At 44.0% G+C, this 27,035-nt stretch overlaps 1 protein-coding gene and 1 long non-coding RNA gene across 2 annotated transcripts in view; one reads left to right on the forward strand and one right to left on the reverse strand.

Moving 5' to 3' along the window:
* LOC138301341 (uncharacterized) overlaps positions 1-27,035 on the reverse strand; it is a 481,869-nt gene that overhangs the window by 403,396 nt on the left and 51,438 nt on the right. The window contains exon 2 of the long non-coding RNA XR_011205091.1: positions 25,555-25,675. This is a non-coding gene — a long non-coding RNA (uncharacterized lncRNA). The remainder of the gene's footprint in view (positions 1-25,554; positions 25,676-27,035) is intronic.
* CRB2 (crumbs cell polarity complex component 2) overlaps positions 1-27,035 on the forward strand; it is a 264,482-nt gene that overhangs the window by 106,287 nt on the left and 131,160 nt on the right. Inside the window, exons 2-5 of the mRNA XM_069241708.1 lie at positions 2,140-2,811; positions 14,064-14,259; positions 22,907-23,046; positions 25,418-25,600. Coding sequence (XP_069097809.1) covers positions 2,140-2,811; positions 14,064-14,259; positions 22,907-23,046; positions 25,418-25,600 — 1,191 coding nt within the window. The remainder of the gene's footprint in view (positions 1-2,139; positions 2,812-14,063; positions 14,260-22,906; positions 23,047-25,417; positions 25,601-27,035) is intronic.

Below are 27,035 nucleotides of genomic sequence, written 5' to 3' on the forward strand. Positions count from 1 at the left end.
AGCACATCACATCATTTTACCGTACTACTCACTCCACACACCACCAATCGCCGGCTGATGCTGAAGGATTATTTTGTTCAAATTGAGTTTTAAATCTGGATAATATTCTGGCCAGTCACGGCTCGCAGCTCGCAGAAGGGGTGGGGCGGCACGGGGGATGGTGGGGCGAGGGTGCAGAGGGGGGAATAAACAAAAAACATTAAATGAATAAAAAAAACACTTACCTGCCCGCTGCTGCGCCTCTCCGCTCCTACATCTTCTCTTCTGCTGCAGACAGGCACAGGCTCCCAGCCTGCCCTGTGCCCAATCCTGATGCTGCTCAATGCAGTGTCAGGATTGGCTGGGAGCACCCAGCCAGGGCGCTCCCAGGCAGACTGGGAGCCTGTGTATGCTCTCTCCAGCCAGTTGCCAGCCTGGAGAGAGCCTACTGCGCATGTGTGTTTGACTGGCCCGAAACGGCCGGCCAAACACACATGCACTCTGACGGGAGTGCACTGTGCACTCCCCTCACTGCTCGTCACCCCGTGGCCCCGTCCCTGTACAAGAAAACAATATTAAAAACAGTTTATTATCATTTTCTTGTAAAGGTTTTGCAGCTGCCACTGCTGGCGAGGGGGAGGGGTGACACTCCTCCATCGTAACAGAGGAACCACCCCTGATTTTGGCACCAACACTTCCCTACGTCCCCTCACCCTACCTTTTCTCCTCGTCTGCCATACTCTTTTCCTTCTCTTTTGTACCTCCTGTAAAATGATCTGCTTCTTTGCTGGACATAGAACCAAAGCCAATAGGTCTAGCTTTAATGTGCTAACATTTCCGAACATAGGCCTTGGCAAACTTGCAGAGTTGTTTTGTGCCCTGCCTCTTTCCATCCCCTATTTTTTGTTCCTCAAACATGCAGTGTTGTGTGTTCCTACATGTTGGGTCGACATCAACAGGACTGTAGAGATGCTTTTGTGTGCACAACAAACAGCAACATTGCGCAAGTGGCAAATATTCTTCGACCTTGGGAAACATTCTCACAAATGGAAACTTTTGCATGAATGGTCTGTAGTGTCGCAAATGCAATACAGTGTTGTGAATGGAGAACAGCATTGTTGCAAATTGGGACCATTGTCAAAATATGGTTTATTGTCACGAATGGGAAACTTTGTTTCAAATTTAGAACATTGTCACAAAACGGAAACGTTGTGTAGCAAATATTATTACAAATGTGAAACATTGTATGGTTGGGCGTGACATTGATACCAATGGACAACCCCGCCAGGAAAGGGGAATATTGACATGGCTTAGGAACATTGTTACAAATGGTGATCATTGTTACAAATGGACAGCATTGACCTAAACTGGAAGCAATGTTACCTATTTGGACCATTGTTATAAATTGGAAGTATTGTGTTTGTCATGAGTGGGGAATATCGACATGATAGGGGAGCATGGTCTTAAATATAGAATTTCATCACGAAAGAAAACACTTTTGAAAGAGGGAATATTTGTCATGAATGGACGTCTTTTGTCACAAACGAAACCACTGTTGTAAATGTGAAACATTGTCATGAACTGGGGATATTTTCGTGAATAGAGCGCCCTTTCACAAGTGGGCAGAGTGACATGGATGGCAGTCATTGCCATAGAAGGATAACACAGCCATTAATTAAGACCTATGCCATGCAGAGGGCTCATTGCGGTGTCTAGGCACTTTCTATCCCAGTAGATGTTATTCGTGAAAACTGAAAGCCTTGTTGCTGACCCAAAACTCACAGGCTTCCTTACAAATGGAAACCACCAGCTTTCTTTGTATGTGTTTTGTTTACTCTGCCACCCCACAGATCACTCTGCAGCAGGGTGGAGGGGGTCACGGAGACCCCCCCTGCAGGCTGCCTGTTTATTTCTCATCTTCTGGCTGTTTTCTTGGGTAATAGACCTGCCATTTCCCTCTCAAGGTAGTGTTTGTGCACTTGGGCTGCCCTCCTTGAATTGGCTCTTCGGTTTCCTTCTGTTGTTTAATTTACGGGGCTCTAGGCCCACAGCTAACAAAACGTTCAGTTGCAGTGTATTTCGGGGAAAGACAAACCGCTCTAAATTAAAATATATTTCACCAAGCACAACTATAAGTCTTTTTTTCTTTTTTTTCTCCAGGAAATGTTTGTTCCCAAGTGACCAGCAACTGTTCATCAACTCCGTGTCAACATGGGGGTACCTGTGAGGATTCAAGAGATGGGTACACCTGTACCTGCCCCCAGGAACCCCTGGAGTACACTGGAAAGAACTGTGAACATCTGTACAACGAATGTTTACTGGCCGTATGTCCAAACAATGAAACCTGTACTAGCATTCTGGGAATCCTTGGACACGAGTGCATCTGCAACTGCAGCGCGGGCACCAGTGAGTGTAAGTGCGAACGGCCTAATACTGAATGTGTCCTGAGTGCCACTGGGGCAAAGTGCCAATGCCAAAAAGGCTTCTTCGGTGAAGACTGCCAACCTCAAAGTTCCCAGTGTGTGGATAACCCTTGCCAAAATAATGGTACCTGCATCAATGGGGTGGGCAACTACACGTGCGCCTGTGTTCCTGGGTTCCGTGGCTCCCACTGTGAAGAAGACATCGATGAATGTGCCTCCAGCCCGTGCCAAAATGGAGCCATTTGTATGGACACAGTCAATGAATACAATTGCTTCTGCGTGCCTGGGTTCCAGGGCTATCGCTGTGAAATCGACATCAACGAGTGTGCGTCTAGACCCTGCATCAACAACGGGACCTGCCTTAACATGATGGACCACTATGAGTGCAAGTGCACTTTGGGCTACACAGGTGAGCATCCAATTGATGTATCTCCTATGAGTACGTAAGATCTGGGTGATGTAATATGATGGACCTCTCTGAGTGCACATGCGCCACAGGTGAGCATCCCATTGATGTATCTCCTATGAGTACGAAAGATCTGGGTGATGTAATATGATGGACCTCTCTGAGTGCACATGCGCCACAGGTGAGCATCCCATTGATGTATCTCCTATGAGTACGAAAGATCTGGGTGATGTAATATGATGGACCTCTCTGAGTGCACATGCGCCACAGGTGAGCATCCCATTGATGTATCTCCTATGAGTACGAAAGATCTGGGTGATGTAATATGATGGACCTCTCTGAGTGCACATGCGCCACAGGTGAGCATCCCATTGATGTATCTCCTATGAGTACGAAAGATCTGGGTGATGTAATATGATGGACCTCTCTGAGTGCACATGCGCCACAGGTGAGCATCCCATTGATGTATCTCCTATGAGTACGAAAGATCTGGGTGATGTAATATGATGGACCTCTCTGAGTGCACATGCGCCTCTTTCCGACATAAGTCGTTTGTCCTTCATGTTTATTCACTCTAGTGTGGTATTAGAACTTCCCTCTTCTGCTCTACTCTCCGTGGTATAGGAACATAAACAAGAGTATCCAGAAATATGTTCATGTTGGATTGAGCCTTAGTTCTATTTTTCCCATTAAGTGCTGAGAAAAGTGCTGTTTTACGCAAACCACCACCATATATCCAGTGGTGGTTGAACATTTCTTGGTCGGTTTCCGTGGATTGTTCTTAGTGCCTGAGTTCTGATCACTCCAGGATCTGTTTTGTCTTGAGATAAGTTCTAATGTTATTTTGATGCTTCTCTTTCGTATAGGCGTGGAGGACTTGTCTATATTTCTTTGGTTAGCAACCCTGTCTCTCACTTCCTTATCTTAAATCTGGGTATTTAGTCTTTGAGTTTCAGAAAATGTGTCATTTTATCAGACTTCATGGTTGAGATCTTTCTTTCCCTTCCAATTATGGCATGTGCATTTATTAGCATTTATTTTGATCCTCCTTTCAGTTAGATGGTTTGTGACACACATGACGATTGTGGACTGGTGAGCCTCGCACTTTAGCATGTGCATGTTCGACCATGTATGTAGTGACTGATGGCTTACGTTGCCTGATTTTGGCCATTATTGATATAAGTGAAGAAGGGAAGATATCACAGACCGTATGTTGGGGTCACATGTTCCCTTGCCAGCTCTGCAGGGTGAAGTGAGGCAATAACTTGTACTATCACACAGTGGCGGGCGGCAGCTTTAGGAGTGAGGGGGGCGGGCAGGAAGCACACACACACTCATTCTTTCACACACACACGCACGCACGCTCGCACGCACACCCATAACATTCAAACATGCACGCACCAAACATTCATTTTAAAACATCACACACACATACACTTACCTTCAGCCTCGGAGGTCCCAGGAGGGTTGGGACAGCTGCCTTCCCTCATTGGCTGACCCTAGGTCAGCCAATGAGGGAAGGCAGCACTCCCAGCCTCGTCACAGAGTGGAATGGGGTCAGTGAGACTTCTGAACCACCCCACTCTGTGACGAAGTGTCACTGATTGACACTCGCCCTGGGCGCTTCAGGGTTTAAACGTGAAGCGCCCAGGTCGAAGTCAATGGGTGACGCTTTCCTCGTAACCCAGGGGAGGGCCTCGAGGCACCTTTGCTGAGCCGAGGAGGTCACGCCCATAGGAGCTGTGACCTCCTCAGCCCAGCAAAGTTCAGCTCAGGCATCCAGGAGTCTGTGCAAATCGTACATGTCTGCTTCTGGCTGCCTGACCTGAACATGAAGCGTGTCCATCAGGCTGACCTTTGCTTGGCCTGACCGGCACTCTTCATAAGGGGCAAAAGGTGGGAGGGCGTGGCCCCTCCGCCCTAAAGGACGGACCGCACCTCCTATCACAGGAGAAATCCGGAAGAACAGCAAATTTACATAGTGTAGTATCAAAAAACGTATTTTATTCTTTGTTTATACCACTTGGTAGCAGAGAGAGAATGGCACTAACAAATGCCATGACACCTGCCCCTCTGAGCACAGCTCATGCAGAAACATGTTGACTACTCTCTTCGGGTGAATTGTTACTTCCCATTGCCTTTTAAACCTGCCCTGTGGGGTCAACAATAACATTTTTTGGCCACCAAGAGGAAATGTAAACCTCACTTTCTTGCTCACATATCTCCCCTGTGCATATTTTCTGTACCTCACACAGTCCGCTTCATAGAGGTTCTCTCCTCTAACATCCTCTTAACAGCTCCCCTCTGAGGAAGGTTGTAGTCCACATGGGCAGATTTCCTTGATGCCAGCATGACGGGGTACACTGATGAAGCACGCCACCTTTAGGTTGCTGAGGGCTTCCGTCCTAAGTAATAAGGGCTGCTGCTTCTAGTCAGGGAGCCACACACACAGATCCTGCAAACTTTGGCCAGGAGTATCTTAATGGTGATATATTAATTTAGAGGAATACTTCATAGCCTTGCCTTCTTTCCACCTAGAAGTCATTTCCTAATATTCCTAAAATTACTCCACTGTCATTCTGACATTTTCTATGGTTTTTCCCTTCCGCATCTTGAGGAAATCTCAATGGCCTAAACCCAGAGAATGGAATACCCACACCTTGCTAGGTTTCAGAGAAACCCACTAGGGCCTCCTGAAATCCTGTCCATATGTAGCCCAGTTAAATATTAATCTCCTTCGGAGGTGTTTGTCCTCTCAGCCCTGCCATTCTAGCATGGATTGTTATTTGGTGCTCGGGTGGAAGGGAGTGGACCTCATCTGCCTGGGGCATGTCCTCATAATATTGGAAGGCACCCGACTCAGATACCCACAGTCAATGACATGCGGGAGACTCTGATTACCTGTTTTCATAAGGAGTAACAGTCACTAAGGTGAGCGGCATTTAGATATTGCAAATATACAATTCTTGTAGTTGTATTGAACAGATAACTGACATTACTGGCGATCTTTTTTTAACTGTGTGTTTTTAAAATATGTATAATGTAGTTTATGATATGAATTTGATTGGTTTTGGTAAAACATGAAAATGAATGATCTATACCTTAAAAAAAACAAATGTTTTTTTAATCAGAGGCAAGAAATTAATATTAAACAGGATGAATAAAAGTAAAATAGGAAGATCTCTTACACAGATTTAAATTCCATGTTGACAAGACAGTAAACAGTATAAAAAAAGAGGACAAACTTGTCAAGGACATATGTCAAATAAACGATTATTTGGTAGGTTAGCATGTAACAAGTAAGGCAGTGAATATTGAATAATCTAACACAGAATGTGCATTTGGCATGCTTAAATGGTTGAGAATTTCTGGGTACAAATCTGTTAAAACGACTGGAGGGTATAGTATATACCTTTTAAAATATTCCTTTATCAGATGAGTACACTTTGTCAAAACTCTATACCTCATCCACCGGGTGGCAGCATCTGGCTTTGAAATCCACCTTGTAGATTAACTTCTAACATTATACTCCATCTACCCTCTTTCTAATCATGAGATAGAAGTCCTGCCAGGTTACCCTCTGTGCAAGCAGTCGAACAAAACATCTCGTTTCAGTCTCTAAATGGACAGGGGTACATCGCTGTGAGTCCACTTTAGTGGTATCAGTGTACTTTGCAAATCAAAAGCAACCAAAAGAGACCAGTGCTCTAGCCTCCCAAACTTTATTCCATGCACAGCGCTGCCAAGATTCCCAGGCCTTATACATAAGTAGTTCAACCATTTCACTTTTTTCTTTGCATTCTGGGATCTGTAGTCTTCTTTATCTCATTATAAAACCAGGACTACAAGTGTCATAATCCAAAGAAACAAGACAGAAGTGGTGAAAAGTGAAGTATGCCCAACCAACTATAAGCATGGAAGATTCCTTCACTCAATTCCTGTTTGTTGATGAAGTTGATGATTTGAGTTTGGAGTCACTCCTAGGGTAGCTCCTGAAATTCGTAACAGCTCTCTGTTTTACACATACCTCTCAATGGAATTACACATTTGTGGAGGGTGAGGAAGTTTTTTTTGATGCCGGGTAATTCCACTGAGGACTATGGGAGTCAGTTGCCTTATTTGGAAGTTGAAGATGAGTCCAAGGAGGGTAGCAGCCTTATAATGGGGGTGAATTGAGCTGCGCGTCCTGCAACAAGATGCCATGGTTTACAATGAGCTTCATTGGTCCTGCAAATCCTTGCCTTCCTCAAACAGGGTACATGTCTTATTGGGTTTGCAGTACTTGTCTAACACACTAGGGGTCTCATACCGTAACAATATGGAGCAGACCTGTCTCTGGGGCACAGAGTATGAAGAAACAGCTTGAGAAAGCTCACCCAGGCCCTCCCTGGTACCACCAGGCACAGGCTCTCCTGTGGTCCTCACTGCAAAGGAATGCAGACATTTCACCGATGATGTCTGTCCCCGGGAATTCCACTGCAGATGCTAAGGGTGTCTGCAGGGCAGAAGGCATTAATAATACATATGAAAACCCTTTTTGTAGCACGAGGCGGTAGTGTTTCTTTCACGGTTTTTATTAAAAGATACAAACATATACTAAACAGTTTCACAAAGTTTCAGGCCATATCAATAATGCACGCTTAATTAATTTCAACTAAATACACATATCCACACCTACAGAAGCAAATACAAACTTACAACCCTTGTCATCATGGAAAATCAAAAGAATAGTTTTGATTTTTGAACACCCACGAAAGGACTAGCAAAAATGACTAAGGAAGGTGAAGCATACTTTGGTTTGGCCACGAAAATAAGCATTCTTTTGTGAATAAAATAAAAAAGCATTTGCAATGCAATGGGTCTCGCGTTTACTCGAGTTAGAGCTATTAGCTTTGTAAATTCGTAACTGGACTTTTCTTGCCACATAAATTGAAAATGAAAAGTAAGACAGTTGACATAAGCGAGCCGATTCAAAGCGCCACGGCCGCCAAGAGCATGAGCGTGAAGGAGAGACACAAAAAGAAAAAGAAGTTCACTCACAGTTAAACGTATTGGCAATCGTGCAATTACCCATGTAACAGGGGCAGTCTGCAAGGCGGTAAAAAACCCTCCCCAAGGAGGGACAAACGTAAAGCAATTACCAATGATAAAAAAGGATTTTTGAAAGGGAAGCACCCAAACGAGTGAAAGTGATGGACGTGCGGTGGGCGTGGTTGAAAGCCCACAGTTCTTACAACAGGTCAAAGTGCTTGGGCGCTCAACCTAATCACCTCAGAGGACAATTGTTCTCGTAAACCAGCACAATTACTTTTTTTTAAATCTACACTGTTGTCACAACTCTTATCCCAGGTGATTAACATTATATCAGATCTGTTAGTATGCTATAACAAACAATACACTTATTTAGCACACTACACCACCTCCTCCGGGGCTGATAAGTTTATTACCAAACTCTTTTGTACTTATTTTAGTGACCTTTGAAGAATGAAAGCCTGAATGGACCTGCTGGTATTCAAAACTGTGACTTTCAAGCAACAGGCAGCTATCTACGGTAGCTGCATTACACCTAACTGCAAGTTCACTAACTTGTAAAGGATTTGACTGACAGCTCAGATAGAATCTGGGGCTATTGCACTAGTCACAGAAGGCAATCATAAACTGCACAGCAAATTTTTGTGCCCTGAAATTTATTTCACAAACCTACCTCTGTACTAATAGGTTGGTTCATAAAATAATGAAAGGGGGCGGAGGTTTGCAGAACAACCTATTCTGTTAATATTTATTTGGAAGTTTGCAAATTGCAACCCCTTTTAATTGAATACCTTCATAGGAATTGTGACCTTTGAAATTATTTCATTTTTTTTAAAGCAACTTTATTTTCTTAAAGGAAACTGGGCTTCTTTAGAAAAAAAAAAACAATTTTGGAAAACTTCAGTGAGCACAGACAGTGTCCCTAAGTTCCGAAAGTTCTCCCACCAGTGAGCTGCCAGAGAGATATGTTCATTTTTGTGAGCACCGCTAAGGTGGAAAGGAAACATTGACAGTATTTCAGTGCAGGCGCTATTTCCAGTATGACAGATGGAGACAACCCAAAGATGGTGAGGGGTGGCACATGGCGCTCCTCTGTTGTCAGGGTTGGGAGGGAGGTGAGAACGGACACATTTCGTTTTTTCAGGATGTTGTTTTATGATGGGTCAGGGCTGGAAGGGGAACACTGCTACACGTTTACAGTGATTTTCAAACACCAAAATAATTTTCCAGTATGTTTTGATTTTAAAAAAATCCGACGAGGTCAATGTGGGTCAATTGGTGAAGGGTCTCTTTATCATGAAACAATCACCACCATTATTAGTAGTTCCTCTGTCCACATCCTCACAGCCTCCTTTATTTCTGTCACTTAAACTTTACTGAAACGTGACATCACGTTCAGCATTATTGCCTATATATTTGTTGGTAGTTTTCTCTTCACTTGATGGGATTCCACTTTCTATCAACCGAAACTGAAGGAAACTATGGGGCAGATGTATTAAATGTGATGCTGCACCTAGTGCAATGTCACTCTTCTAGTGGCCCTTAGCGCCCTCCTAACGCCACCATGTGTGCGCCATATTTAACATACGGCGCACCATGGCGGTAGTTAGGGAACTAGCGTCCTAATTTTTTACGCTAGTTTGGCGCTTTGCAGGATTACCGTAAAAGATTTTGACGCTTGTCCTGCAAAGTGCCCAGAGGCCCATTGTAATCAATGGGAGCCTCCTTTTAACGCCTGCTCTGAGCAGGCGGTTAAAGTGCTGAAAAAAATAACACAAAATAAATCTCTTAGCTTTCTTTGTGCCATTTTTTCGGCCCTCCTATCGGGGGAATGCCCCCTTGGCATACATTATGCCTGGCGTAGGCATAATGTAGCGCAAAGGGTTACAAAGTGGCGCAATGCATGCACTGTGCTACTTCGTAAATATAGCGTGGCATTTTTGGCCATCAAATGCATGCTTAAGTGTTGTTACAATGTCTTAAATCTGGGTTTATAATTTTAAAACAGTGCCTACAAAGCGGCTAGATTGATGAAGTGAAATTACTATGGTTTCAAGTGGAAGGTGTGTCTTGTGAGGCACACTTTTCCTGGCTTGCAGAATCCGAGTTGCTAAAAGTAATACTGTCATCAAGGAAATGCAAAACCTGGGAAACTGTTTTCATGTCCACTGCAAGCCATTTTGTGTTCAACAACACCCACAGGGGCCCTTGTTATCTTTTACAAGGGAATGGGCTGTTATTTTTCAATATAAGTTTATTGTAATTTGAAGGGTACCATTTGGGTGGAAAAGGGGGTGCAGAGATAATCCAGCAGATTACAGTTTGAACCCTGAGGGTGTACTAAGTAATGAGGAAATTCCAGGGTAATCTGCAATTCTGGGTCCCTTTTCCTTAGCCAACCCTATTTTGGTCCACCCTTTCACGTGGAGTTTTCAGCAGCCATCAGCCAAACATTCCAGGGGAGAGCAAACATCTCCGATGAGGTCAGTCACTCCTGTCTCCTGCTGCACTGGAATTAAGTGGGTCTCATAATGATAACATTCATGTCCAATGCACGTCACTTCATGTCCGAAGTGATCCACTTCAAATCCGATATAATACACTTAGTTTCTGATGCAAGCCACTTCATGTCCAAAGTACGCCACTTAATGCGCAAAAGAAGCCATGCAATGTTCCCCATAAATTACAATGTCATCATGTGTAATTCACCTCAAGTCCAATATCAGCCACTATGGCCCTCATTCCGACCCTGGCGGTTTGAAACCGCCAGGGTGGAGGGCAACGGAAGCACCGCCAACAGGCTGGCGGTGCTTCCAGGGCTATTCTGACCGCAGCGGTAAAGCCGCGGTCAGAAAAGGGGAACGGCGGTTTCCCGCCGGTTTTCCCCTGGCCCAGGGAATCCTCCATGGCGGCGCTGCTTGCAGCGCCGCCATGGGGATTCCGACCCCCTTCCCGCCAGCCTGTTCCTGGCGGTAAAACCCGCCAGGAACAGGAAGGCGGGAACGGGTGTTGTGGTGCCCCTGGGGGCCCCTGCACTGCCCATGCCACTGGCATGGGCAGTGCAGGGGCCCCCTAACAGGGCCCCACCATGATTTTCACTGTCTGCTATGCTACTGCACCCGTCGCACCCTTGCAACTCCGCCGGCTCCATTCGGAGCCGGCTTCCTCGTTGCAGGGGCTTTCCTTCTTCTTCTGGAGATCGTCCGCCGGCCCAGCGGGAAAGTCAAAATGACCCCCGCGGTCATTTGACCGCAGTGCGGTCTTTGGGCGGTTTCCGCCTGGCGGGCGGCGCCCGCCGCCCGCCAGACTCGGAATGAGCTCCTATGTGTCCAATAAACTGTTTCATGTCCAACTAGAATGATTACCACACTATGGGTCATCAGCAACTCTGTCTACAGCCTTGAACATTTCACCTACAAATTAATGATTTTAGGTGTGTTAGTCTAATTAATTCCACAAGACTACAACAACCAGAATGCATTTTTATCTCACCTAAATCCAGCACTAGAAAATGTGCCCATTATGGCTTGGAAAGCTCAGTGGAATCCACTTCATGTTCCATGGAAACCACTTCATGTTCAGTGTAAGACACCTAAGTCCAAAGTAGCCCTCACCATGTGTGGTATAAGTCTCTTGTAATCAAATATAGGCCACCTCATAACTGATATAACCCACTCACTATGCAATGTGTGCCACTTCATGGCTAATATATTGGTTTCTAAGTTATCCATGAGGCCACTAACCCCTTCTGTGGTTTCTAATTTGGCTTACTTAGGCTTCCCTACCCCTACTTCAGCCATTTCTAATGTTAGCCGTAAGCCCTCTCTATCCCCACGAGTTACTCACAGGGTCTCTCGAACTCACTTCATTCACTGTTACTCTTGAGGCCTCCCTAACCCTACTTCACTTTCTTCTAATATTATTCCTAAGGTGCTCTTACCCTACTTGAGCCACTTCTAATGTTAGCCATAAGACCGCTCTATCCCCACTAGTTACTCCCAGGGTCTCTCGGACTCACTTCATTGACTCCTGTAGTTACTCTTGAGGCCTCCCTAACCCTACTTCACTTACTTCTAATGTTACTCCTAAGGTGCTCCTACCCTACTTGAGCCACTTTGAATGTCTCACTCCAGTTGCTTCTAACATTACTCCCAAGGTATCCAAGTGTCACTTCAGGGCTTTGTTACCTCATGTTATTTTCCTATCAGATGCTCTAACCTCAAGCTGGATTAGTTCGGTTCTGTTAAAAGATGCTCACATACTGCCTCCAATACTGTGTTTTTACTCCTCACTAATGTAAATGTCTGTATCACACCTCCTTTTTCCATTCTCCCCACCATTATATACTTGCTTGTCTCCTTGAGATTCTCCTCCGAGGACTCTGGTTGGGTTGAACCCACGCACAACCTGGATCATTTGTCTTTGGAACCCAGAAGCTGTCTTCATCCTCTCTGAGATGTGGCCTCTAGGGCTGGACCAACACTGAGGCGAGGCATCCACATTCATGTTTACAGTGCGAAAACAATTTCTCTCTCACTCTCCCGCACCCTCTCTCTCTCTAGTTATCTCTCTCCCTGCCAGGTCATTGTCAGGGCTATGGGGAAATATGTGGTATACAAAAATGAAATTATGCTGTAGAGTTGCATAATTCAGATCTAAAGGGTAGGTATATTGTGTAATATGAGAAAAAATAATAGTGTAAATTCTGTGGTTTTATCTCGACGTTGCACTACTATTTGGCACAAAAGAAATTCCACTGCTTCTAAAAAACAGAGAGTTTTCTATAGGAAGAAAACTATTATATTTACCAACAACTGACGAATGTTGCAAAGGAACTCCATTTTATTGGTTCTGCCCGTTCTTCTTCACTGAGTTAGTCTGTGTAAACACACAGTACTGGTCTCAGCAGAAAGGTGATTTGCTTTGGTTTCAAGTAGAAGTTGTGTCTTGTGGTACATGGTTTTCCTAGCTTGCAGAATATGAGCCCTCATACGTCTAAAAGGTATGGAAATAATAATCTAATATGCTTGATATCATAGCTATGTTTTTAAATTTTATGGAACCTATTTTGGGATTATTCTATTCTAAAGCCAAGGTGCTTCGGGTGCATCTCTTACCATTAAAAACCCCATACAGCGGTAAGAGGCATCTTACCATTCAAAAGATCAGACCCTATAGACAGAACCAAAATATTGGTGATTCTTATAAATTAAGAATGTTCTCTTAAAGTTATCCCTGCTTTTAGAACATTGAAGGTCTTCTTAAAGGATCCACTGCTGCGAGAACCCTGTAATGTGAAGGTGGCTTGTATGAAACATATTTTTTGTCAATGATGGACTCATTCTTCCAACTATTTGTTAACGGCATTTAAATTGGTACTGTTATTTTTTTACTGCAGACAAAAGACATTCTTCTAGTTCATCAATTTGTGACATTTACACAAATGGAGCACAATCGTCACCCATTCATAGATAAAATAGCTTGTGCTACCTTTCGTGTTAGCATCATTTGAGCTAGATAGCCCAGACTTAAAATCTGCAAATTATGCTGCAGGTGTTGGAATTAGCAAGAAATAAATATGCAGGCATAAACTACCTTGACGTAAGAATTTATATTCCAGCATTCCTCTTATTCCTTCCTGGGGAAAATGCATAACCTGTTCTGGAGACTCTACTGATGTCTCCTAAATTATTTGAACAGTGAAGGTTTCCATAATTAGCTCTTCTTGTCTTCAATCTCAAGCACTATTATGCCAATTTAATTGCAATGCTGCTAGAGTCCTAGTAACATAATCCCTTCCCTTTTTTCGATATGCTTTACTCTCCAATGGAGCACTGCATGTAGGTTGCCCATCTACCTCCAGCTCATTTTGACCCTGGTTCCAGTTGTGGACAGTTGTGTGACAGCTTAATGCATTCTGGGTGTTGTAGTCTTGTTTTGCTTCCACTGAACTAATTAGACTAACACCTGAAATCAATGATTTATAGATGGTAAATTAAAGACTGGGATAGTGGTCACCTTAAATGTGTACGTTTTACAAGGCTCCCACTTCTCCATGCCTGGGTATCCATGCAATGTTCTCAATATTTCTATGAGCAGATTACTTGTTACCTACCCCTTCTCAAAGATCAGTTTTTCGTTTCTAAAATCCTGTGCTGATGTACTTAATTAAGTTGTTTCTTAAGTGCGATGTTCATGCCATTATCACTTTTTCTGTTATCCAGGTATAAACTGTGAAATTGATATAAATGAATGCCAGTCGGATCCCTGCCAGAACAACGCCACCTGCAGTGATCACGTGGGATTCTACACTTGCACCTGTGTGCCGGGATACCAGGGAGATCTCTGTGAGGTGGACATCGATGAGTGCGCCAGCCAGCCCTGCGAGAATGGAGGGCGATGCCTTGACCGTGTCAATAGGTAAGCCTCACCCTTGACCGAGCTGCCTTTCTGTGGATCCTTGGCATCATAATCGTTAGACATGTGGATCATATGTCAGAATATCATTAGCTAAGATATCTGGCAGCAGGAATATGTATTAAATTGTTTACAAAAATTTCATCCATTTGGGCGTAGATTTTCAAATATTAACTCTAATGTGATATTTTTGTGAACGATATTTAGGACATGATATTTGTGTCTGACTATGTTTAGTTTACAATATTCTGGGGCCTTAGCTACAAATAATTTGTATATGGGTTTGAAACACTGAAGCTTCTCTACTACAGTTGCGCTTTGGTTGCCCAAAGGACAAAGTTATGATTACATACTCTCAGGCCCGCTTCATGGCAGTAACTCAGCATATCGTGCAAAGGCAGGCACGAATCTCAAGAGGCATTGTGAATGTACTCCTTTAGGTTCAGACCTACGTTTGCAGTAGATTTAAACATTATTTATGAACTCTCAAAAATTCCATTAACACTCCAGGAAAGTTGGGAAGTGACCGCTTTCCAGGTGTATACACATGTGAAAACCTTTATACACAGGTAGTGCAACATGTTCATACAGATGCATGTAGGTGCTTAGTAAATGGCCATTTGCAAACTTTTCTGTTGAATTACTGTTACAATATTTTTCCCTGTGGAGATTCTCCTGCCATCCCACCCCTCCAATTTTGGGGGGATGGGGTTCCTCCCCATTCCCACACTGGTTTAGGGGTTATTGTTGCTTTTCACAGGATTACATCTTCATACGTATCCCAGGTGGGACTGGACTACGAACACTTTTGTGAATACTCACAAACTCACAAGTTAGTGGTTATTTACGAACATGGCGTGCACTACCCCCTCTCCAGTATCCACGCACTTCCATTGGAACCAAATATACTGTAATAATAACATGTAATGGTATATGGTGTAATAAAGTGATTTGAGAAAATTAATTTCAAACAAAAATTCCACATTTGATTTTACACTTTTAATCGAGCATAGGTGCATAGAGAACATCTCTAAGTTCAACCTCTGAAAAGGGGCCAGGACTGCAGGAGCCAAATATATAATTTCTGGCCTTGCGAACACGCCGATTTACAAAATGGAATTGTTTTCGACTGTAAAATAGATACTCCTTATGCACTAAACCCATTTTAGGAGTTAGTAAACGTTTACTGACTCCTAAAGTGGGTTTGTGAATGGTTATCGATTCATAATTTGGAAGGAGCATATTGCGGGGATCCCTTCCAAACTGCAAATCGATACCATATGTAACTATGGTTTTCAACTGGAATTCCGGTCTCAAAACTGTGGGCCATCTCACAAGTTTAGATGGTAACCTAGTCACAAAACGCAAGGAATACACCTTTAGACCCCTTTCCCTTTGTTATTTGGGGTAAACGTTTCAGGGGAAGACAGCAGTGGCCCAAGGGACCACTGCCAACTCTCACTTAAGCGTTTACAAAAACAAAACATTTGTTCCGAAAGCAGCCCGTTGAAACCAATCACAGTCATGGTGGTCTCCTGGCCCTTATAGGCCACCATCTTTGTGATTGTGGCCAATCGGATTGAATCACAATTTGCGACCTACTTAAGAAATAATGATTACGCAGGTCATATTGTGGCTCAATTAAAATTCTTATTTTGCCAACCAACCTATTTGTACATTGATCAGTTTGCAAAATATGTTTCTGGTTGCAAACTGTGACAACTTTTTGCAACCAGAAGCTTAGTACATCTGCCCTATATATATATATATATAACCGAATGAAGCACATCACCAGTCAAGTTGTTTAGAAAAATGCAATTGCATTATATTTTTATCCTGTGCTTCCAGGAAAGAGGCTCTACTTCTTTCTGTCCTGGAAGTGCTCAAGAAAATTCTTCATGGGGATAAAGCATTTTCATAGTACTACCCCTTTGTTTATCTTGTCTTTATCACAAACCTCACACTCACTCTTGCATAGGTTAAATACTGCATCAAATAAATGCAAACTTGCTGTTATGAATAAGTTACACAAGCTAGCCACTGACATTTCTACCTTAGGCTAGCTTCAAGAATCATTTTCTTGGAGATATTTTCCACTTGATCACATGTTAGATCCTGCAGACAAAGCAAATGTGGCAACAATGTTGAATTTCAAATGACTAGACTGGAATTCTAACCCTTTGCTACTGCACTTGACCAACTTGTTATTTGATGTTATGTTATGTGGATATGTAGAGCATGGATAATCATCCTTGAGGGGTATCCAGGCACAGGCCTGAAGGGGGAGGAGATCATGCATCAAGTGTCTTTGGAAGTCCATGAGGGAGGGGCTGTGGGGGTCCTGAGGTTTTGTGGAAGATCGTTCCACATCTTGGCTACAAAGTATAAGAAGGCGCGTCCTCCGATTCTGGCCATATTGATGCGAGGGAGGTGTGCTCTTGCCTGGGACGCAGATAGGTGTCGTCTGATGGGTTGGTAGAAGTTGAGCCAGTGGTTGAGGTTTGCTGGACTGGTGTTGTGGAGCACTCTGTAGGCACAAGTGAGTAGCTTGAATATACATTTTTCCTGGACTGGGAGCCAGTGGAGATTGTTGAGTTGTGGAGAGATGCGGTTATTTCGTGGGATGGTCAGGATTAGTCTGGCGACGGCATTCTGGGTGGTTTGGAGTCAGTGTAGAGCATGGGCTGGGATTCCAAAGTAGAGGGCATTTCCGTAGTCAAGTCTGGTGTTAAGTGGGATCGACTTGAAAATCTTGTGTAGCATTCACAGGATGTGGAAGTGTGATGAGGTGACGACATTGATCTGTCTGCTCATGGAGAAGTTGGTGTCCAGGATGATCCCGAGGTTCTTGTCATGATCCATAGTGGTGGGTGGGGGCCAAGTACAGAGGGCCACCAAAAGGTGTCCCAGGAGGAGTGGTTGTTGTTAAAGATAGGGACTTCAGTTTAGTCTGTGTTGAGCTTGAGGCAGTTGTTTTTCATCCAAGCAGCAATGTTGCTCATGCAGTTGGCGAAGTTTGCTTTGGTGGTCCTGGTTGAGTCACTAAGGGAGAGGATGAGTGTGTTGTCACATAGGGCACTATGTTGATGCCATGGGTTCTGACGGTGTCCACGAGGGGCGTCATGTAGACATTGAAGAGTGTTTGGCTGAGCATCGATCCTTGTAGGACTCTGCAGATGAGTTTCATGAGTACTGAGGTGTAGGGGAAGTCTAACTCATTAAGTACTGTCATGAGGAAATCTACTTCAGGGCAAGTTTGCAGATCCCTAAGGGCTGAAGGTTTCCAATTAGTGAGTTGTGGGAGTCCATATCGAAAGCTGTGGATACATTGAGGAGGATGAGTGTGGCAGTATCTCCTTGGTCAAGGATGCTTCTGATGTCATCGGTGGCCACAATGAGGACAGTGTCTGTGCTGTGGTTGATGCAACAGCCAGATTGAGAGCTGTCTAGGATTTGATGAAGTTCTAGGTGGTCTGCTAGGTGGGTATTGGTGGCTTTCTCCATGACTTTAGCTTGAAAGGGCAGGAGCCAGATGGGCCTGTAGTTCTGAGGGCACTGGGGTCCACTGTTGGTTTCTTAGCAGTGAGCGTGGGGGAGATGGTGGTCTTTCAAAGTTGTATATGAGGTGGGGTCATGGGTCTGAAGGGGCACCTTAGTGAATGTTGTTCATCAAGGAGGTGATATCTTCATTTGAGAGGTGCTTCTGGTTGCTTAGCTGATGTTTGGCAATTAGGGTGGTGTCCTTCTGGGCATTTGTATCAGTATGCTGTGGATTGAATGTGTTGTAGATCTTGGCAATATTCTGTTTGAAGAAGTTTGAGAGGTCATTGACAGTGCTTGAGAGGGGATGATGTTTTTGGTCACAGCTGCAGGGTTGGAGTACACCTTGCAGATGGTGAATAGTTCTTTGGCATTGTTGAGGCTGACTTTGAGTCTGAGAGTTAAGGCTTTTTTCCTTGCATCTCATAGTTGCCAGTGGTAGAGGTTGAGGGCAGCTTTCTGTACAGATGTTGCGGTGGTATTTTTGACGAGTCTCCATTTTCACTCAAGTTGTTTGCAGTGGCGATTGGACTCCCTAGGTCATTTAGGTACCAGCTGGGTCATTTATTGTTTTTAGAAGGCTTGTTTATGGTGGGAGCAGTACTATTGGTGCAGGTGGTGAGCCATTCATTGAAGAGCTTCGTGCCAGCATCAGCGTTCCCGGTGTGGTTAGGTGAACATTCCTATTGGGTCTTTGTCCTGTTTTCGTCGGATATTTTGCTCCAGTGTCTTGCTAGTGCTTAGTTTTTTTGGGTGGGGTGACATGGTGGGCATGTATCTTAGAATGTATGATATAGTGGTCAGACTATGTGAGTGGCGTAATGTGGGTGGCAGTGATCCTGTTATTGAAGGAGAAAATAGGGTTGAGGGTGTGGTCTACTGTGTGTGTTAGTCCTTGAACGAGATGGGTGAGCCCGAGATTGCTGAATCTGTCGAGGAGGGTCGTGGAGTTGGGGTCTGTGGTGTCTTCCAGGTGGAAATTGTGGTCCCAGAGGAGAATGTAATTGGTTCATCTGATGGAGAGGGAAGCGATGAAGTCTGCAATGTGGTTGCAGAATTCCGCTCGGGAACCAGGGGATGGTAGGTGAGGATTCCCTTCAGGGTGGCATTGAAGTCCATTCATATTTTGAGGTGGAGGTCTTCCATGAGGTTGGTGTCCGAGTCGTTTACGCGGCACAGTCAATCATGTTTTTGTAGTGGATCGTGAGTTCTCCAGCTAGTTTGTTATTTCAGTCCCGGTGTATGGTTTTGTGGGCCGGTGTGATGGCTCCCGTGATGTGTGAGCTGGAGGCTGGTCTGAGCCATGTTTCGGTCAAGAAAGGCATGTTGCTGTTAAGGAGGTCCCATATTTCAGTGGAGAGTTTCCCGAAGTGTAGGACATTTAGGAGCATGCCAGACAGTTGGTATGGGTTGGAGGTGGGGTGCATTGTTTGTTTGGAGGTAACAGTGTTGTGGTCTGAGGTGTGTAGGTGAAATTGCAATGGGTGCAGGAGAAAGGTCCTACAGTACTGCTAGGGAATGCACGGCAACAGGGAGTTTACTGTGTGTGTTGTTGAGATCGTAGAGGATGGTAGAGGAGTAGTGGCAGCATTTGTTATCTCCAATGGTGGCTACAGCTGTGGTGTTGCATTGGATAGTCATGTTGCCAGGATTTCTGCCGCTGGGTGCGGTCCAGGTGCGGACGAGCGCAGGCAGCCTTGCCTTTGACATGCCTTTCGCATTCCAGCTGCGCACCCGTGGCGAGCATACACTGCAATGTCGTGCTGCGGCCTGAATTAAGTAGGCCCTGGGGTCTTGGCTAAGACACCGGTTCCCCAAATTTTTCTACATTAATGCAATTCACAGGATGTCAATACCACACCCTGCGACTGCACTTCATGTGAAAATAGTTTTCTGCAGCCTATATTTTTCCTGGATCATAGAAGTCTCTTTCTTCTTTACTTTTCTGCCTAACCTCTTTCTTTCTTCTCCACAACTACTTTGCTTTCTTCATCTCCTTTTTGCTCTTACAGTTAACCCTAGATGGTATTTCCACCTCTCCTTAAAGTATGTTTTATCTTTACCCCTTTCATCTACAAACTTTTACCCTGCCTCACCCATACCGTAACACCTCTGTTCTAGCCTTTACTCCTAAACCTTTAGCTATGCCTGTACTTTAGCACTTGCACCTCGGTGCATATGATGTACCTTTACGCTGGCCTATACTATCGTACCTCTTCCTAACCACATCCTAATTTTTAAACCCCTGATTGTAATCTCATACCTCTACCACTATGCTAGCACTTTAACCATTACCTTCTACCTAATACTTTACATGCTAACTCTACCCCTACATATACACTAGGATTGCTAGCCCTTTCTACCCCATGGAACCTCTCCACCAATTAATCAAAATACCTCCCCATTGTACCACTTGAAGTACCTATACCATAGTGCTTCTCATCCATCTAATACCAATACCTCTCTCATGTACCCCTACAAGTACCTATACCATAGTACTACTCCATTTAATTCCCCAAAACCCTTTCATGTACCTTTACAGTAATTTTTCCACAGTACTTCTCCATTTAATTCCAATACCCCTCCCCTATACCTCTGCAAGTACCTATACCAACAGTACCTCTCCTCTACAGAATCGCAAAACCTCTCCCATGTACCTGTACAATTATTTATACATCTGTACCTCACCTTCATCTAATCGAAAAACCTCTCCCATGTATGTATACAATAGTACCCCTCTTCCATATCATCCTATACATCTCCCTTGTGCCTCTACAATTACCTATACCATAGGGTTGCTCATCCATCTAATACCAATACCTTTCTCCTGCACCTCTACACATACCTATCCCACAGCATCTATACTCCATCTAATTAAAATACCTCACCCGAGTACCTCTACAAGTACTTCTACCAAAGTGTCTGTCCTCCATCTAATCCCAGTCCCTCTCCCCTGTACTTCTAAAAGTATTTATACCTTAGTACCTCTCCTCCATCTCTCCCAGGTATCTCTACAAATACCTACACCCCAGTACCTCTCCTCCAACTAATCCCAGTACCTCACCCCTGTACCTCTACAAGTACCTATACCATAGTGCTTATTTAAAATTAAAGGCAATATATTTAATAAAGCAGATACAATTATTTTTTTCTGGTCGTTAGTGACTTTCCTCAAAGAGGAATTATTTCCCGAGACAAAGAATCTGCCTAACCCTTTGTAAATTCCTGATGGGGTATGCCTTTGCGTTTTTGATTGAGGCGCACATAATCATGTCAGCATATCTTGATTTAGAATACAATATCCACTGAGATGCTAACTTTTAAAATAATATCTGTGGATATTTGCCTCAGAGGTATGCACAATATACGCTATCACAGTGGTACCCCCATGTTATCATTACTGGAACCCCGAGACACCCACTGAATCATTATTAGAATCCGGGGACCCCCCCGACACTGATTCATTACTGGAAGCTGAGGCCTAAACATTGTCCATGATTTCTGCCACAAAACAATACACAAAAATTAGAGAAACAAGCATTCCATCAAACACAAATGATAACACATTTTATTTATTTTGAAAACAAATATACGTAATAAAAAAATATTAATAGGCACGTTGGAGCTTTTCTACATTCAATTGAAGCCACAGATCGTTCATACTATTCTGCTTGATGCACCTGCACTACTCGGGTAGATCAATCGGAGGATATTAACCTAATTTTTAGCCTCCAGTTTCAAAGTCCTTGATATTTACAGTACTTTTTAAAATGTGCAATTGTACACTTAGCTACTTTGGTCGTACACACTTTATGATTCTGTTAATATTGTTTAATTGTCTACGCAGTCATGGACCCCCCTGAGTAGGCTTTGTGAAACCCCAGGGGGTCCCCAAAGCACAGGTTGGGAACCACTGCGCTAGCATATGCAAAAATGTTAAAAGTGTTAAAAGAAATGCACAAAGATTGTCACTAATTCCGTATTTCATATAGCTTTATCGAGAAATCAATTTACACTTTTTGTATAAAAACATAATGGTGCATTATCAAATGTGCACATTTGTGTTCTGCATAGCTAACCCTGGAAAATAAAGCGTCAGAATTAGGGTTTGATGGATGGTTACTCAGTCACGAACTTCAGAGATATCTTGTGACGTTATTAGAGGTGCATTATAGCCACTGGCACTTGTAATATGGTGGATGAGATGTCAGTCACGTTGTGATGGAATAACCTGTTCTCCAAACTCTAAACCGAGCACAAAGTTTTGCCACGTAAAAAGCTGCGAGAACTCTCCAAGGTTTGGCCAAGATACAGATTAGATCAGTCTGCTTTACATCAGTTGACCATAGATCTGTCTACCAGAGATCAGTCTTAAATCAGTCTGTCATAAATTAGTCATAGATCGTTCGGTCTGTTATAGATCAGTCTGTCATAGATCGGTTAGTCTGTCATAGATCAGTCTGTCTTAGATCAATCTGTCAAAGATCAGTCTGCCATAAACCAGTCATAGATCAGTCTGTCATAGATTGGTAAGTCTGTTATAGATCAGTCTGTCATAGATTGGTAAGTCTGTTATAGAGCAGTCTGTCATAGATCCGTCAGTCTTTGATCAATCTGTCATAGATTAGTGTGCAATAAATCAGCCATAGATCATTCTGTCATAGGTCAGTCATAAATCGATCAGTGTGTTATTGGTCAGTCTGTTATAGATCAGTCTGTCATAGGTCAGACTGTCTTAGATCAATCTGTCATAGGTCAGACAGCCATAAACCAGTCTTAGATCAGTCTGTCATAGATTGATCAGTCTGTCATAGATTGGTCAGTCTGTTATAGATCAGTCTGTCATAGATCCGTCAGCCTTTAATCAATCTGTCATAGATCAGTGTGCCACATATCAGTCATAGATCATTCTGTCATAGATTAGTCATAGATCGGTCATTGTGTTATAGCTCAGTCTGTCATAGATCGGTCAGTCTGTTATAGATCGGTCTGTCATAGGACAGACTGTCTTAGATCAATCTGTCATAGATCAGTCTACCATCAATCAGATATAGATGAGCCTGTCTTGTGTCTGATGCATTTCTTAGTAAGTGTTGTTTGTTTATTTCAGATACCAGTGTGACTGCAGTGACACCGGCTTCACCGGAGACCACTGTGAACTTGACATCCCGGAGTGTGCCTCTGACCCCTGCCTGAACAACGCCACCTGCCTGGAAGGGGTCAAGAACTACAGCTGTGCCTGCTGGCCAGGTCAGGAGCTTACTTCTGGATCACCCCCTAGAGACAGAAGAGGGGATTGCACCCTCGTACTCACCTTTGTATGAGTGATGTTGACTGAAGGATACAAAGAAATGTGTCTATGCTGTTGTTACCTGTCATATGGCTGTATGTACACAGGGAAGCAGGAGAGATGAAAAAGAGGGGACAGGATAGAGGAAAGAGAAAAGAAAAATGAAGAGGGGGAATTAAGGAAAAGCCCTGTGTTAGGAGTCACCTTCTTCAAAATCTAGTAACACATCAAACCAAGATGGCTCAGTGAGTTGAACTGATCCCATATCTCATTAGGTCATACACACTAAAGGCATCGCTCTTCAGTTTATGGGCCACTTGTCCAGATACAGGAAGTGGCAAGTGCTAATACGAGTGTCCTTAAGATAGGACAAGTTTTGGGGTGTATGGAGCTGTGCAGTGGTTATCAGGCACATTTCCAGTCATTTGTGTGAAAGCTACGACTGCTAGCCATAGGTCACCAAGTGCTCCAATTTCAATTATACATGAAAAGCATGACCTTCACATACTCATAAGTTATTTCAACATCGGTATGAATTTTTTTTAAAGTTAACTTATGAGCACACAGCACATCAGTTTTCCGAGCAAAACAACATATGAGAGCCTATTGGGTTTCCAGACAGCACCTATACCAGGGCCTAAATCTAGGAGAACCAGAACAGTCCCAAACCTACTAGAATGCCAATAATTGTGATCTACGTGAGTCTTTACAAGTGTAATAAAAACTTTCACACCCATATTCTGTTTAATGCACTGTATAAATGCCATTTGTTAATACGTCTTAAAGAACTGTTTCATTAGTGTTCAAGTACAGGCCAGTAAGTAGGTCCGAGAGGGCAGCGACCTCCTCTCACGCTGCTTCCAATCTCTTTAGCATAAAACCTGCTCCATGGAGACCTGTCGCAGTAAGTGTAGAGAGATGGTCATGCTTGCACTTATGCGGTACTACAGAGGGGGCGTGGTGCCATTTCCTGACTATGGAGAAGATGGCCGGCCTACGAACATCACTTAGGTGTAGCTATTGGTAGTCAGTGCTTCCTCTGCCTTCACCTAGGGTTTCCTACCACTGCCCTTGACACATCTGCTCTTGGTGGTCATGAGGGCAGACACTAAGACAATAGGACGACATTATTGCATTTATTTTTGTATTTACCACTCCTGGGGCCAGATGTATCAAAGGGTTTTACCCATTCTGTGTGTATAGGAAAATGTGTTCGTAATTATGGCCCATGGTCCTTAAACTGCCCATCATCAGTAAATAGAACTTTTTTGAGGGGTGAAGGGCAGGGCAAGCGTCAACCTGTGTTAAATATTAGTGAAGCTTGTTGTTTTTCCCTACAAAACTCAAACAATTCGCACGATGGAGGAGGGGGAAGGTGTACTGCGAGGGTAGTGCAGGGTTCAAAGCGAAGGGAGTAGTCCTGTGGGGGCCGGGGGCACAGCAGAGCAGAGTCTAAGCGCCAGCACAGGGCCCACAAGAGAAGTAGCACAGAGTCCAGTGGGTCCTCTAGTAGGGCAGAAGGTGAGGACCAACTCATGGTCAAGGGTTAGGAGGCTGCACAGAGAACAGTGCATAACCCAAGGGTGCCCGTGCAGCGCTCAGGGTGAAGATGCACAGTGTTCAAGGGGGGAGCAGCCCCAGTGCCTAATTTCAGCTAACGGTTGGAGGTGGGGCCCTCCAGCACACACTTTTGGGGATTGGCACCTATTTTATTTAATCAGATGTTGACCCCGAGCAGAGACAGAGAAATGCACAAGAGAAAAAGAAGGAAGAAACAACAATGACAAAGAGAGAAAGGAGGGATTAGAAAGAGAACTTGCAAGAGTGAGATAAAGGGACTGGCAGTGTCTGGTGGTTGCTTAAGGAGGTCTGAGGTGGACTCAAGACTATGGCCTTGGTATACAGCATGCTGACATCCAGCAGCGCTGGCCGCACAGTGGAGGAGACATGCAGGGTCCAGGAAGGAGGAAGGCAGGGTCCTGTGGGAAGGAGCAACGCAGGGTCTAGATGAAGCAGAGAGTTGTCCATGCGGAATGAGCAGCGCAGAGTCCTGAAGGACCAGCACAGGGTCCTTCAGAAACCACTCGGTCTTGAGTGCGTAAAACACGGTGTCCAGAGTGGGGGATCAGAAAGAGCAGTGAACCGTCCAAGGTGGGTTAACTGAAAGCACATTTTTGGCTGTGTAGGTATGTTATTATGTCTGTGATAAACCCAGTAGGTTCTTCTGATATGCTTCTATTGTTTCTGACTAGTGATGTTAAAAAACACTCTACTAAAATGTAAAACAAATATAGTGATTAATTTTTACTATGTTCACTGTGTCTCCTCTAGGCTATACGGGGTACCACTGTGCAATAGACATAGATGAGTGTGCCAACCACCCATGCGAGAATGGAGCGCTCTGCTTCGAACGTTCAAATCAGACAAGTTATGGATTGCTTCCTGAATTCCAGGAAGAGTTCAGTTACCTGGGAGCTGCGGGATACATCTGTCGATGCCAGCCAGGATTCACAGGTACTGCCAAGAGAAAGTGTTTTCTGTTATCTATACTCTTCTCAGTCGGGGTGGGCTGTAGAGTGTGGCCAAGCACTGCAAAAATATGACAAAGTCACAAAGCACCGATAAAACTTGCTGGCACCAAGCGCTTCACAGAAGATAGGTTTATGCACAAAAATCACAAAAAGTGATAACAGTAAACTTTTAAATAGATATTGTCCTAGACCTTCTTAAAATAAAACATATTTGCTTTTAAGATTATCCCTTGTCAGGGTGAGCAAGCAAATGGGCACTATTTTCATGCTTTAGGAATCACCAGAGGAATTAGACAAACATCTCCAGCATCCCCTAAGGCCTAAACCTAAACCTGAAGGAGGCTTTGTCCTTTCTGTAGGACAATGGGAGACATTTGCACGATTTTAATTTTTCTCCTTCGTCCATTTATGGTCAGTGCGTATTGCTTCCATAATTAAAAGTGCTTTTATTTTCCATAATGGCTGCCCTTTATTTACATTAATTGACTCAAGTTATTGTGTTGCTGTTAACAAATAGAAATGATACTAAATGAGGTCCTAGTGAACCATTGCCTCCTGTATTTACAAGTGGAGATAAGCCTCATGGAAAGGGGGAAAAGATGGAGAGAAAGAGAGAAACTAATGAGGCGGCTATTGGTTGAAAACATGTAGGGTGCAGGGAGCCACTGCTGAGCAGTATACGTAATGACAAAAACAGTACAACTTTAAGAGTGTTGGACACAGAATACTGAACTCAAATATTAACTATAGAACCCTCAGTCATACCATGACATTTTCAGCTGTAGGCAGCACGTAGCCCCCAAGAATACTTGGATACACTCCAAGGGTCCGAAGATGAGGGAAGCCTGAAAAAAGGAGTCAAAGCCGCAGAGCACCTAATATATGACACTCAAGTCTAGCGTAAGCCAACAGAGAGAAGGGACTGAGGGGGCTGAGGAAGGGATAACATAACAAAGTGCAGGGACGCAGAAATGGGTGCGAACTAGGTCATTACAGCGAGGAATCTTAGCAAGAACTAGATGCTTCCATCACGCCAGCTTCCATGTGCAACTTCTGCGGCTTCTCCTCATGCCCCAGATGTGCCTAGTGTGATCTGCAGCCTGGAGTCCCATCCCCTGCCTTTCTGAGCCTTCACAGCTGCCAAATACCAGCCTACCGGAGCTGCCACTCCTGCTTTCACGGTACCAACCTTCTCTTATGTTAGAGGTGGGAGTATGTTTGAACATCATCTGTAACGGATGAACTAGGACCGCTCCGTACTGTTGCTTTCTGCTCCCATGGGGTGTAGTATAGGCAACTGAAACGACTGTGTGTCCAGATCCTGAAAACCACTACTGCCCGAGCTGACACAAAGTTCATTGCCGAATGTTGCAAAGTGATATAGTCCCAGAATATCTCAAAAGTCAGTTTTACTTCAT

This window comes from Pleurodeles waltl, chromosome 6, assembly GCF_031143425.1.
Source record: "Pleurodeles waltl isolate 20211129_DDA chromosome 6, aPleWal1.hap1.20221129, whole genome shotgun sequence".
Classification (NCBI taxonomy): domain Eukaryota; kingdom Metazoa; phylum Chordata; class Amphibia; order Caudata; family Salamandridae; genus Pleurodeles; species Pleurodeles waltl.